Here is a 14,105-nt window from a genome sequence, read left to right as displayed (position 1 = left end):
CATTTCGGTGCCTCCGTCTCCTGCTCCCCATAACATGACGGATGCTTCTCCTACGTTCAAAAAAGCCACATTTAAACGGAGGAGCATCAGGGCGAGCTCAATGTCAGATGTGATCTGTGCTGTTTGTCATCCTGAGTACCAGCAGCACTGCGGCCTTTGTTCTTGGCCAGGGTTATTTAAAGCGCTGGGGGGATTTATAGGGAGGGCCATGATGCGCAGATGGTGTCAAGGGTCCGTTCAACTTTGGTTCATATAAGGGGTTCTGCTGTTGCAGAATACAACTGGACAGATCCAATCTTGTCCCTTGAATAAAACGAGGAGCTACGAATGCTCGGGGGCAACGACTTTGAGCACGAGCAGAAGTAATCACTATGCTTTATTTGTTTTGAAATTAATTTTGTAGTTGACCGACAAGAAGAGCTGCTCACAAGGTCACTTACAAGCCTGCTCTTTGTTTCATGTGTACTATGTTTGGACTTTGACCCGGTTGTTTCTTAAATTCATCTTGGCCTCAAAATTCCTGGATGTTTTTTTTGTTGTTGTTGTCATTGTTGTTGGAGTCAGCACTTGGGGTGAACAGCAGACAGGTCAAAAGAGCACAAAATCCATACATTTACAAGATGGCTGAGAAGTGACATCATAGAGTATCTATAGGCGACAAACCATTGTTTATTTTCTTGTTTCGGTAGCTCTTTGTTTTGTTTTGTTTTGTTACTTCAAACAGTTAATTCGATCAATCTCTTGTAAGCTTCACAAAACCAAGAGGATATTAAAGATATTGAGAAAGGAAAGGTCACCTAAAGACAAATAGATAACTCAAAACCAGACTGTGGGCTTAAAATATAAACAGCAGCCTCTCTCCAAGTAGTATGAATTATGGATATCATGGTCTACAGCTATGATCTACAGCTATGAGTCTACAGCTAGGGGTCTACAGCTAAAAGTCTTGCTTGCTTGCTGGTTGTCCATCGTGCCCGATGATGACCATCTTCTTCTATTTGTGGGTCCTTTGAGGACTCAGATAGCAGAAGATACCTGCGCAGAGATGGTTTTTAAAGTGGCATGGGGGGTGCGCTTCTCCCAACGCCACATGACTTGATTGTAGAGGAGATGGTTCCGATGGCAAGGGGGATCCCTAGACGACCGGCACCTCCACACAACTGCAGGGGGCTGCCGGAAATCCAGTTTTTCGGAAACCGCCTCGAAGCGTGCCGCCACAGCTTGCTTTTCTGTTGGGGTAAGCTCCCTTAGCCTTATGTCTTCCAGACTCACCCACAAGGCAGCGGGGCAGAGGTTGATAGGTGCCAGGGCCTGCACACCATATCTCTGGGGCCCACTGCTGCTCCGAGATCCCCTGCCAAGTTAGCTTGGGGCCGCAAGACCCCAGTTACCATGTGTGGCCACGGGGAGGCCTGGCAGGAGTCTTGGTGAAGGAGAGGCTATGTACTGGCAAGGGAAGGCTTACACGCTAGGATGCTTCCCTATTCGCCACAAAGGCTAGCCAGCGGCAGCAAGCTAAGGGCAGGAAGGACACAAGCGGGTTGGAAGAACACATGCACCTTCCCTCCAACTACACACTGCTGCACTAGACGCATCACAACACCCTGTGTGTATGTACACACACACACACAGCTATGATCTACAGCTATGAGTCTACAGCTATGATCTACAGCTAGGAGTCTACAGCTATGGTCTACAGCCAGTAGTCTATAGCTAGGGGTCTACAGCTATAGTCTACAGCTATGATCTACAGCTAGGGGTCTACAGCTAAAAGTCTACAGCTATGAGTCTACAGCTATAGTCTACAGCTATGATCTACAGCTAGGAGTCTACAGCTACAGTCTACAGCCAGGAGTCTACAGCTATGATCTACAGCTAGGAGTCTACAGCTATGATCTACAGCTAGGAGTCTACAGCTATGGTCTACAGCTAGGAGTCTATAGCTAGGAGTCTATAGCTAGGGGTCTACAGCTAGGTGTCTGCAGCTATGATCTACAGCTATGAGACTACAGCTAGGGGTCTACAGTTAGGGGTCTACAGCTATGGCCTACAGCTAGGGGTCTACAACTATTGTCCACAGCTAGGTGTCTACAGCTATGGTCTACAGCTAGAGCTCTACAGCTAGGGGTCTACAACTATGATCTACAGCTAGGGGTCTACAACTATGGTCTAGAGCTACGAGTCTACAGCTAGGGGTTTACAATTAGGGGTCTACAGCTAGGGATCTACAGTTAGGGTCTACAGCAGCGGTGGCTAACCATGTGCCATGGAGAGCCATGTGTATGCAGGTTTTCATTCCAGCTGGACTCCACACCAGGCGATTTCACCGACACATTCTTCCTCTTTGGTTGAAGGGTTGCTAATCAGTGAAATCACCTGGTGTGGAGTCCGGCTGGAATGAAAACCTGCATACACATGGCTCTCCATGGCACATGGTTAGCCATCCCTGGTCTATAGCTAAGGGTCTACAGTGGTGGTCTACAACTAAGGGACATTATTGTCTCTGCTGCAAAGTACTTTGGTGATTTAGGCTTTCAGTGACGCATAAAACTATTCAAAATATTCCTAAAAAACGGTGTGCTACCACTGGCTTATGCAATATGTAAATCATTCTAACTCCGGATAGGGCCACAGCCCATTTCTGAGTCAAGTCACTGTCCGGTACTGGCTAGATAAGAATACACATTCGCGACTAAACAACGGATAAGGTTTACCAAATAAAATAAGTAATCGAACACCCATCAAATATTTTGTCTGAACAGAGAATGGGACCGAGAGCTAAATATTTGATATGGTTTCCCAAATAAAAGAAATCATCACAGAGCCACTACGTGTTGTATGTGACAGGTCAAGATAACATTTCAGAAATGTTTAGAGCACTATCCAAGCCCCCTCCTGTATCTTATTCCCTATCGTAAAACAAAACGGTTCCCATGTCTGAATCTCGCTTAACGCACGCGTGTTTACACGCGGAATGGACATTCCCTTTCCATAAAAGGTGCTTTTCCACCCACAGTTGATAAGCTTTTTTTCTGGCCACGCTGTGATGTTACGACTACTATGTCCATCAGCGTCTGTTACCTTGGAAGGGATAAATCCCGCTAAGCTGGGGTACCACGGTGCCCCAAAACCAATTCCGCGTGCACGCTGTTCAAGTGCCCAGACATTTCAGTTCGATTTGCGTCTAAGTGTCATTGCCACGACTCCCACTACCCCCACTACTCCCACGACCCCCACTACCCCCACGACTCCCACTACCCTCACTACCCCCACTACTCACACGACCCCCACTACCCCCGCTACCCCCACTACTCCCACTACCCTCACTACCCCCGCTACTCCCACGACTCCCACTACCCTCACTACCCCCACTACTCCCACTACCCCCGCTACCCTCGCTACTCCAACTACTCCCACTACCCTCGCTACCCCCGCTACTCTCACTACCCCCACTACTCCCACTACCCTCACGACCCCCACTACCCTCACTACCCCCACTACCCATGCTCCCCAGCGCAGCCGGCTGCGTGCGGGGAAAGACAGCAGGGGCTGTGAGTGACAGCGCAGGAGCTCGCGCGGGGAAGCGGCATAACGGTACACCGAGTACGGAGCCGCTGAGTGGTAGCTGGACGCGAGCAAGTGGCCCGACTCTGCAGTGCGGTCACATAGCGGCAGTCAATCTCAGCAGTCCTATTTTCTCTGCGAAGATGTTCCCGGGGATCAACTGCCTCGAGCGAGATGACACAAAATGAGATGATTGTTGTCAGCGGGAGGTCATTTCAATATTCCACCTCTCAGACAAAGAGCTATTATCGCTCAGCGTGTGTGAAGAGCCTCCTCTCCAGACAGCGTGGGGTGTGGGGGGGGGGTGTGAAGCTGTGCGATGAAGCGGCGCATAAATCTGTTGCACGTGGGAAAGGTGCGAAAACTGTTTTAAAATAGTTTTTAGTGTCACGCGTCTGTGGGATCAGACGTGTTTTTTTTGGGGGGGGGTGGTTGTAACGGTGCCGCGGGTGGAAGTGAGACGTTATGCAATGGATGTAAGGACGCCACCGACAGAGCACCTGCTTCATCCATCTGGTGGGGAGACTGTCAGTGTGTGACTGCCACTCCAACACACAAGCCGGCTGAGGAGACCTTCAGCATCCCCCCGGAGGCTTCCGCCGGAGACCAAGCTGACGGATCGGCCGAATGTGTGTGAGGTCCGTCTGAAGCGCCGATGACAGATGACCGTTTCCCATCACGCCCTGCGCCCCGAGAATCTATTGGGCCTCACGCTGTTGTTATTCTGACTTCTTGTGCCGCGCGCGTGTCCTCGTGACATTTACAGCACACTTTTCCTGGCCGTTGAATAGCAGAATTTTTTATAAAAAACATTAGTGTGTAAAGGTTCTTTAAAAAAAACAACAAAAAAAGCAATTCATTCAGAGCCTAATTTTAGACTGCTGTCTATTTCTTTCTTATTTTGGTGGTTTACGTCATCATCCTTGTTTTATGGGCGATAGTTCTCTTCGTTTTAATTGTGCTCTTGTGACTTTATCCTGACCGTGTTTTACCCTGTTTTGTGGAGCGGATCTGGCATGGTGTCAATCAATCAATCAATCAGTCAATCAATCAGTCTGTTGTTTATCTTGGCTGTGTGCATTATTGTATCCTGTGTGTAAGACACATTGTAAAGTTTGTTACTTGTTATATTATCGTTCTTCTTTCTGCGTATCATCTCCATCTTATTGCCTCCGTGTCATCTGCGGCAGACGCGCAGGGGACTCGGTGCTGTGTAGAAATGCGGGTGGGTGCCCCCCCCGGGTGGGTGTCCCCCCCCCAGCTCGACGGTATTTATATCCCTTCCTGCCCCTCGCCTCGTGTCAGAGGCTACGGAGACGAAATGGATTGTGTGCGGGCCGCTTAATTATTTCCAACAACTTAATTTCCCCACGGGGCGCGCGCGCGCGCGTAGCATACGCGTGCGCCTGCGCGCGCGCGCCGTCCAGAAGCGCAGCCTATTATGTAACACGCGTCACAACAGAGTCACATCCCCGGCTTGCGCCCGGAGTGAAAAGGTCGCTTTAAGACGCGCATCTCAGATCGCGACGGCGCGCGCTCCTGTCAGGACGCCTCCCGCGCGCTCGGCGCCTGCACAGATCCGGACCGGCGTCTGAACTTCAGGCAGGTGCTCGCGCTCTCTGGTGAGTAGAATGACGTTTACATTACGTACGACAAAAGGAAAGAAAGGATGACATAAAGCGGGACGCGTGGCGCCGGGTCGGGTGGTTCTGAGAGAGCGGCGGCAGCCCACAGCAGAACCCGGCCGAAAAGTGGGGCTGACCCGTTTGTTTATCACCGTGGTTCGGGCATCATGTATGGCGCACATTGACTGTGTTCTGGTCTGACGGCGTGCACACTTGGGGAAGACGTCTCGGCTCATGTGTGTGTGTGTGTGTGTGTGTGTGTGTGTGTGTGTGTGTGTGTGTGTGTGTGTGTCTCCCCTCCGCAGGAGACCGACCGGCACGCAGCGGAGCGTCGTGGAGAATAGAGCGTCTCTTCCCGAGTCTACCTACCTACCCACCTACCTTCCCACCTACCTTCCCACCTACCTGGTCCAAGTAGAAAGTCCACCTCTCCGCAACGCACGAGCGGCTCCGGAAACCCGCGTGCGGAAGGATTTTGATAACAGTTTCTAATCCAGGTCAGGAAACGTGACACTTTCCCACTTTTGGTTGGCTAGATTGTTTCTTTTTCAGAGGATGTGTGTGTGTGTGTGTGGGGGGGGGGTTGGGGGGGGTCGCAGCACTTTGAGGGCTTTTTTGCAGAGAAATCAGTCAGTCAGTCAAGCAGCGTTGTCTATATGGCGCCTTTCCCGGCTGCAGCAGCCTCCCACAGCGCCGGCCGGTTGTTTTCCCCTCACACCCCCCCCCCCCAACGGGTCCGTGATGGAAGTGAGCGCAGGGGTATCTGGAAGAGGGGTCAGTACCGGGGGGGCATTCAGAGAAGACAAGAGGAAACTTTGCGCAGCCATAGCCCCAGTGTGGTGGTTCGGATATAACCGGGAGGACTCCTCATTGTTGTTCTCCTCAAAGTCTGTTTGGGCGCACGCGTTTGAATAAATGTTGCGTAACGCCGAGTTGCCCGAGGAGGCTTCGGGGAGAACAAAAACGCCGCGTGGGTTTTGGGGGACATGTGGGGGCGAGCCCCTTCCGGACCGGGCTGCGTGGTCAGCCCACACGTCGCTGCAGCACAGGGCTGGCACCCAGGCCACATAACAAAGCCAATAAATAAATAAATAAATAGAAATCCAGCTAGACCTGACCACGCTGACACAGAAGCCAACCTTATGAAACCCATATCCCGATTGGACCGTGAACCTTACAGCAGTTTCCGTCTCCCCCCCTCCCCCCCAATTCTGTTGTCGCTCCAAGAATGCTGCGGATCTGGTTCTGATCACCGCATCTAAAACCAAACCGTGCTCGCTGTTATTAAGAGATATAGCCACGCGCCGGATCTGCCGTGATAACCCCCTGTTTCTAAAATGCTGAATCTACTGAACAACCCCCCCCACCCCCACCCCCAAATAGTCTATTCCCTCCTTTGACAGCAAAACGAATTTCTGTTGTGATAAGCTTGGGGGTAAACAATGATCGTTGTTTTCATTGCTGCACACACACACACACAGACACACACACATACCCAGAGAGATATGCACACAATTCTGATGTTAATGTCCTGGTGTAATGGGGTTTTGTTTTCCAAGCAGATTGGCTTTATAACAGGTCGTAAGACCACGTGCTCGGGGGGAGTCTGACAAGCTGGCTAGATGTTCGTTGAAAATGAAAGGTGTCTTTCGTCTTTGCGGAGGAAAATAAGAATATAATCCCCACGGTCACATGGGGCAAACCCCCCCTCCTCCCCCCCAAAAAAAACCAGCCATTAGGAGGGGTCGTCTCTGAAGAAGCCAGTCATTAACAGCAATTGTGGTGTAAATTTGAACCACGGTGATGTGCCATTATGATGTGCCATTAGAGCATCATTCGCTCTCACGGCTAATATCCCAGATCCTAGAAAGTCTCCTTTTTGTACCTCCGTCAAAGCCTTGTGATATGTTCATACCACCATTAACCACCCTCCCGCGTTATCTCTTTTGTGAAGCGGTCCATTGTCAGTGTTTACACGGCCGGAACCGGACCCGGCGAAGACGTCCAAGAGGGCGTCGGCAGATAATTCTGCATTGAGTGCCAGGAATTTTGCAAATAACTTTTACCCTGCACTAATTAAACAGCTGTAAGTCTGCGCTGCGTTCACTCATTTCCCAATAAGCCATCAGCGAGCGGGGAAATGAGTTGTCCCGGCTATCGTGCAAGTAATTGAATTTTTAAAAACTTTTTTTTTTAACAAACCTTGAATTATAACAAAGAAAATTCTCAAGTTGACTCGTTTTTTTTGTTTTGTTCCTATTTCAGGCAGCAAATGAAGATTTCAATTAAGTCCGCTCGAAATGAGGGATGATGGAAACCTGTGAAAATAGCACATATCGTTCGTCACACTACTAGAGCTGGTTTGAACGGCTGCACGACAGTGCAGCCTATCCAGAGGAGTCGAATCAAGTGCAACCGGACTTGGTATATATCCGTGGAGACGTTTCGCCTCTCGTCCAAGAGGCTTCCTCGGTTCGTGCCTTTACAGTCACGTACAGTCACGCCGCGGCCCCGAGAACTGAGGCCGGCGAAGCAACCATGGAGTCACTCCCAAAAACCAATCGCAGCCACGCCCAGTCAAAGGAGCTGGAGTGGGATTTACCGGAGGTGTGCGCGCCCTCGGTGAGCGGCACCACTTTCCTGATTGTCGCTTACAGTACAGTGATAGCAGTGGGACTTATTGGCAACTCTTGCCTGGTGTTTGTCATCAGCCGGCAGAAGGAAATGCGCAACGTCACCAACATCTTCATCGCCAACCTGTCCTGCTCCGACATCCTCATGTGCATTGTGTGCCTGCCCGTCACCATCATCTACACTTTAATGGACCACTGGATCCTGGGCGAGGCTCTCTGTAAGCTCACCCCCTTTGTCCAGTGTATATCGGTTACCGTGTCCATCTTTTCCCTCGTCCTCATCGCCTTGGAGCGCTACCAGCTGATCATCCATCCCACTGGATGGAAGCCTGTGGTTGGCCAATCCTACCTGGCTGTGGCCGTCATCTGGGTGGTCGCGTGCCTCATATCTCTGCCTTTCCTCTCCTTCAGCGTCCTCACCGACACGCCTTACCAGAACCTGAGCATCCCCCTCCCGTTGAGTGACCACGTTGTCTGTATGGAGCACTGGCCTTCGGATAACAACCGGCTAATCTACACCACTTCCCTGCTCATCTTTCAGTACTTCCTCCCACTCACCCTGATCATGATCTGCTACCTGCGCATCTACCTGCGCCTCAGGAGGAGGAAGGACATGGTCGAGCGGGCCAGGGACTCCAACCTAAAGAAGATGAAGGGCTCCAAGAGGATCAATGCCATGCTAGGCTCCATCGTGGTGGTGTTTGCGCTCTGCTGGCTCCCTCTCAACATCTTCAACACGGTGTTCGACTGGAACCACGAGGCCATCTCGTCCTGCCAGCACGACGTCATCTTCTCAGCCTGCCACCTCACGGCCATGGCCTCGACTTGCGTCAACCCCATCATCTACGGCTTTCTCAACAGCAACTTCCAGAGGCAGCTCAAGTCCACCCTGATGCGCTGCCGCTGCTGGGGGTCAACGGAGAGATACGAGAGCTTCCCCCTCTCCATTGTCAGCACAGAGGCCACCAAGGGGTCAGTCTTGAGCAAAGGATCTTTGAGCATCAATACTTAAAGCCAGACCTTTCAGTAAGGGACAAAGGAAAGTATACTTGGGGCCTTCCTCAGCTTGCCATTTACATCCGTTGGTCATCTGTCAGAGCTTCTCATGTTTTGTTGTGTGCAAGAACGAGATTGGCACGTCCAAAGTTATAAAACCAACATCGGTTTTCCAATGACCGTCAATTAAAAATGCGTAGCACAGTGCCCTCTGTTCAGTGTAAGTACATTGCAAAGAGGAAGTAGATAATCACATGAAGGTGCAAAGGTTGTAGGGCAATTGGCGACACTTCACACAATCACTTTTTCAATCTTAGTCTCTAGAATGCTTTCGACAATGTGTTGTGGTCGTGTGGTAATGATTATGTAAACAGGTAATCCAGGAAAACACAGCTCCTGTTTAACTTCATTTTCAAGCAAATAGGCATCCATGCAGAAGCCAGAGCGGGATGAATATTCAAGTGTGTTTTTCACAGATTTACCTTATTCACCACAAAGTCCTCAGACTGAACCTGCAGATGGGCAGTACTCGGCGGTACATCGGGAGCTGCGGGGATTTAACTTTCCTGTGTCAAAAGTATTGACAAAAACAAGCCTTTGTTAACTGTAATGTATTAATGATTGTACATGAGAAGTAGATTATTATACAGCCAATGGAGAGTGCACTAGAACATTTAATATGTGGCTCCGGGCATCAAATAGGACCATTGTTGAATGATTTACTTGCATTGTATTCCTGGCATTTCTTAGCATCTAAATTCCGTGCCAACTATATTTTCCACGGAAACTTGACAAGGACTGAGGATGAGAACTTTACAGTCTCCGAGTGCTGTTGACCAAGGCCTGTGCTCGAACACTGTACCGGGTGCAGGGAGGGGTTTTTTTTGTAATAAAATGTGCCACGCAGCAATGATATATCAGGTGCCATAAAACAAAATATAAGAAGTTATAAAGGACTGTGTTTGTGCCGGGTGTGGCCACTGTATGTATGTATGTATATATATAAAATATATATATATCACTAAATACATAAATGTATGCCTTGTATTACTATAGTTTATGGCGTTGAAAATATGTCTAGGAAACTTGTTGTAAAGTAACTTCACGGTATTGAACCGAATTAAAACCTTTGCTAATTTCTTCAACCACGTGGTGTCTGCTGTGAAATTCCGATTCATAAATACTATATGATATATGATGTGATAACATAAATATTGCTGTTTGAAGCTGTCGTTTTTTCTTCTTCTTCTTCCTTCCCGCTTAAAGAGACGTAAATTTGATCGCAGGCACACATACCGTGCGAAGAAGAAAAGTTCCGGGATTTCACTTCCTGTCCGCCCTTCTGTAGGCTGTCCCGCCCGCGATATTATGAACCCTACATAGGCCTCGCCAAAATCCCGTTTCTGGCTTTGTCACGTGTGCGCCACCGTAGCAACGCGAAAATATGTTGTTATGGGGTTAGCGCTCATCAAGGAAACGCTGTACACCCACAATTTAACCTGTCTAAGTTATCCACAATCAACATTAACGTTTTTAACTCAATCTTTGCTTGCTCCACGTTTGAGCATAGGATACTTCACCCCTTATCATGACTACAAACAAAACGAGCTCCTATATTGTAGTAATATGACTTTTACATTTATACACAGGTAACAACTTACTGATCAGCTTTCTTAAATGTGAGAAAGTCTATTTATCAGATATATGTTCATTTTCAGACAACTAACGTTACTTACCTCCGTTCTGTTGTTGACAGCCAGCAGTCCAAAATTACAAAAGCAGCCAGCTGTCCAAAATTGCGAAAAATACAAAATTACAAAATTGAAGGTAGCTAACGTTAGCTTTGCTTCGCACCGAGTTGATAGTTGATTGTTTCCTTAGCAACGCAGCGGAAATCCGGCGTCCGTTCGCGAGATTTGGGACAGGGTACGGGATTTTGGCGAGGGCTATGTAGGGTTCATAATATCGCGTCCCGCCCAGAGCGGCGTCCGGATAGCGTGGCGGGCTATTCCGTTGCCTACCAACACGGGACCGTCGGGGTCGAATCCCCTCGTTACCTCCGGCTTCGTCGGGCGTCCCTCTGCGGGTGGGAAGTCGGATGTGGATGTTTGCCGCCGCACTAGCGCCCCCCTCTGGTCGGTTGGGACGCCCCTCGGAGCGGCGACCGGGACGGCTCAAAAAGAGCGGGGTAATTGGCCAGATACAATTGGGGAGCAAAAAAAGGGGGGGATTGAAACAGCGCCCTCAGAAATGCGTGCTGAGGAAGGTGTAAAGGGAATAACGAGGATACGGGACCGTTTCTAGGTTTAGAACAGCCGCCATCGCAAGGAAAGCTCAGATTGCTCCATTATACAAAGACCGCCTCTCGCTGGAGCGCTTCATAAAAGATCAAGATGGCGGCACTCTGGATCCGATGGATATTGAACAAACACATTTTCAATAAGCGGGGGATTTGGGGCTGTACTTTCACAAGAAAACACTGTATAACCTACTAATAAGACACGTTAGCCCCCTAACTAGCGGGTCTGACCCTTTAGCCGAGCGGTTAGTGACGTCGCCTTGTGGTGCAGTACACCCCGTATCGAATCCCGCACCGGGCAAGAAAATAACCGGTTACATTGGCGGCAGCGGTGGGATCCGGAAGTGTGCAGATCCTCAGGAGTCTCTTCGGAGCGCGGGAAGAATAAAGCGCGAGGGCGCGCTTCCGGTAGAGGGTGACGACTGTAAACTAGTAATAAGACACGTTAGCCCCTAAGTAACGTGTTTGACCTTTTAGCCGAGCGGTCAGTGATGCCGCCTTGTGGTGCAGTACACCCCATATCGAATCCCGCACCGGGCAAGAAAAATAACCAGTTACACACTGTTCTAGAACTTTAGCAAAAAAGAAAAAGAAAGAAAAGCGAAATAAAGAACAACGCATGGGGGTGGAACGAGGGCCTCGTTGTAAATGTCGTTTGTGATGAGTGACGTCATGTGACGTCACACTCCCCCCCCCTTGCACCTTCGGTCTATGGAGAAAGGCATCAAAACCTTTCGTCATGGGGCTTAGCGATGGGGTTAGTCGGTGCGCCGCCTTGCTGAATTCTAATCGGGGTATGACACGCGCCGGGCTCTGTGACACCGCGTCGGAACACGTGGGTTCCTCACCTCGGGGCCAAACACAAATATTGACCAAGTTCCGTCTTTTCCTGCTCCTTCATCTCTCTGTTAGATTGCTCTGATGGATCCGTTTGGAATCAAGTGATTCCTGACACACCGAGCTGACCGATTTTTGATTTTTTTAAATTTTTTATTTTTTCAGGGAACATTTAATATTCAGAGCTGAGCAGCTGTGAAATTGCTCCATAAGGGCATGAATTTTGATTTGGCTCTTCATTGGCCAGCTCCAGGTTAGGCGCAGTTAATCTTTCAAAATGAAATATTTAGCGTTTACTACGCTTTTGCTTTTGGAAATGAATCCAACCATATCAGCCATATTCTTTGGATATTACTGTGATATTGCAGGGTCTCGTTTCGCTCCATATAGTATTAATAAAAGCCATACATGTGCCTTAAGCACACACACACACACACACACACACACACACACACACACACACACACACACACACACACACACATCTTGCATAATAGAAGCAGACTTTACAGCCGGGAATAGCAGTCCCCCAATTTGTGTCTGACAGTGTTCCCTTAGGATTGTATTTGTCAGTGTGTGAATGTGCTTTTCATTTCCAAGGTCTCATATGGATGGACGGACGGATGGGGGGACAGACAGACAGATAGATATCTAGATAGATAGATGGATAGATAGATGGATAGATAGATAGATAGATAGATAGATAGATAGATAGATAGATAGATAGATAGATAGATAGATAGATAGATAGATAGATGGACAGACAGACAGATAGATAGATAGTAACCAAAAAGAGGGAGACCATGGCCAGCTCCGGTAGTTGCCTGGTTACGGCCTCCTCGGAGGTTTCCATTGGATTTCCTTTAAGTTGACGGCCACCACCTATTAAAGGCACTTTATCAATCCCTCTGACAGCGAAGCCGGTCCACAATGAAGCAGTGGAGGGAAGGTTGTTCAGTCTGAGAGCATGCTTGTGTAATCTTGTAAAAAGGGTATTATCAAGGGTAGAGAGCCAGCGAGCGGATGGAAGTGAGCTGTTAAAAAGGGAAGTTTTAAAGGGAATCCAATTTAGGCTGTATCCGGCAACTCTGTTTGACAAACAGGTTTACTTTGGACCCCCGAGTCCTTTTGTTCGTTGAGCCAGACTCGCTCACAGCTGGCTTTGTGCAGCCAAACGCTTACTAATTTAAACAATGACCAAATTCACACGACCACCGTAGGTGACGAAAATAACAGCGAGCGGTCGAGGACTGTCAGTCAATAAATCAATGGTCAGGGTAGGTCAATCCAGTCAGTGGTTGAAAAGAAACCCTGGTCAATAGAAACACCACTCGCTTGGATATGGGACTTTCTGACTCGGTCCTCAGATTGTAAAATCCTCAGAGATCCTAGAAATAACACAACACAATAAGACGACGACACGTTTTTTGGGCGGAGGCCTCGGATTCAGATGCTTGCTTGCCTCCTGTGTTTGACAGCTGCACAGGCGTCAACTTCCCCTGACGTAAACTTCCCTTCCATTCACTTTGAGACTCGTCTCATCGAGACCAGTTAAAACAAACCTGGTCCCAGATAGCATCCGGATGTGGGCCACTTCAGGCAACGACGCGGCACTGACGGCCTTCTTCTGGCCCTGGATGTGGCCTGAAGTGGCCCACATGTATAATAGCAAATATGGCCCAAATATGCCGAATCAAATGTGGGCCTTTTTTTTGGCAAAGACGCGGCGCTCTGAGCAACATGTGATCTGGATGTGACCCTGAAGTGGCCCGTGTGGTAAATGGTAAATATGGCCCAAATATCACAAAACAAATATGGGCCACCTTTGGCAAATATGTGGCACATGCGGCATTGCTATGGCTTGGTTCTGGCCCAGATCTGGAAAACAGGGGCGGACCGCCCAAGTGCCACCATTCCCCGCGGTATGTGGGCCGGATGAAGTGTCGGGTGTGGGACGGGTCCGGGCCACAGCGATTTCGCTATGCGGGGTGGACCTGAAAGATGTCTTGAAGACGGGCTGAACGCGGTCTGCTCCTCCAACAGCTATGTTGGGAGTGTTATATGATGTCCCTATACTGCCCCGCTTGTCTCCACCTAAATGTCTCTCCACCTTAATGAGAGCTTGAACCGCTTTGATTTTTAATTTTTGGA

At 49.2% G+C, this 14,105-nt stretch overlaps 1 protein-coding gene across 1 annotated transcript; it reads left to right on the top strand.

Annotated features, from left to right (window-relative positions):
• Positions 1-7,628: 7,628 nt before the first annotated feature.
• Positions 7,629-8,950, top strand: npy8br (neuropeptide Y receptor Y8b). The gene has a single exon (XM_056292127.1). It carries the CDS (start codon positions 7,728-7,730, stop codon positions 8,832-8,834), a length of 1,107 nt encoding a protein of 368 aa, XP_056148102.1. The 5' UTR covers positions 7,629-7,727; the 3' UTR covers positions 8,835-8,950.
• Positions 8,951-14,105: the final 5,155 nt, after the last annotated feature.

Source organism: Lampris incognitus, chromosome 1, assembly GCF_029633865.1.
Source record: "Lampris incognitus isolate fLamInc1 chromosome 1, fLamInc1.hap2, whole genome shotgun sequence".
NCBI classification, from domain to species: domain Eukaryota; kingdom Metazoa; phylum Chordata; class Actinopteri; order Lampriformes; family Lampridae; genus Lampris; species Lampris incognitus.
Note: the sequence above shows the minus strand (reverse complement) of the source record. Positions and strands in the feature narration are given on the sequence as shown.

Coding starts and splice junctions, on each gene's coding strand:
- npy8br (XM_056292127.1), top strand. CDS start 7,728: ATGGAGTCACTCCCAAAAACCAATCGCAGCCACGCCCAGTCAAAGGAG.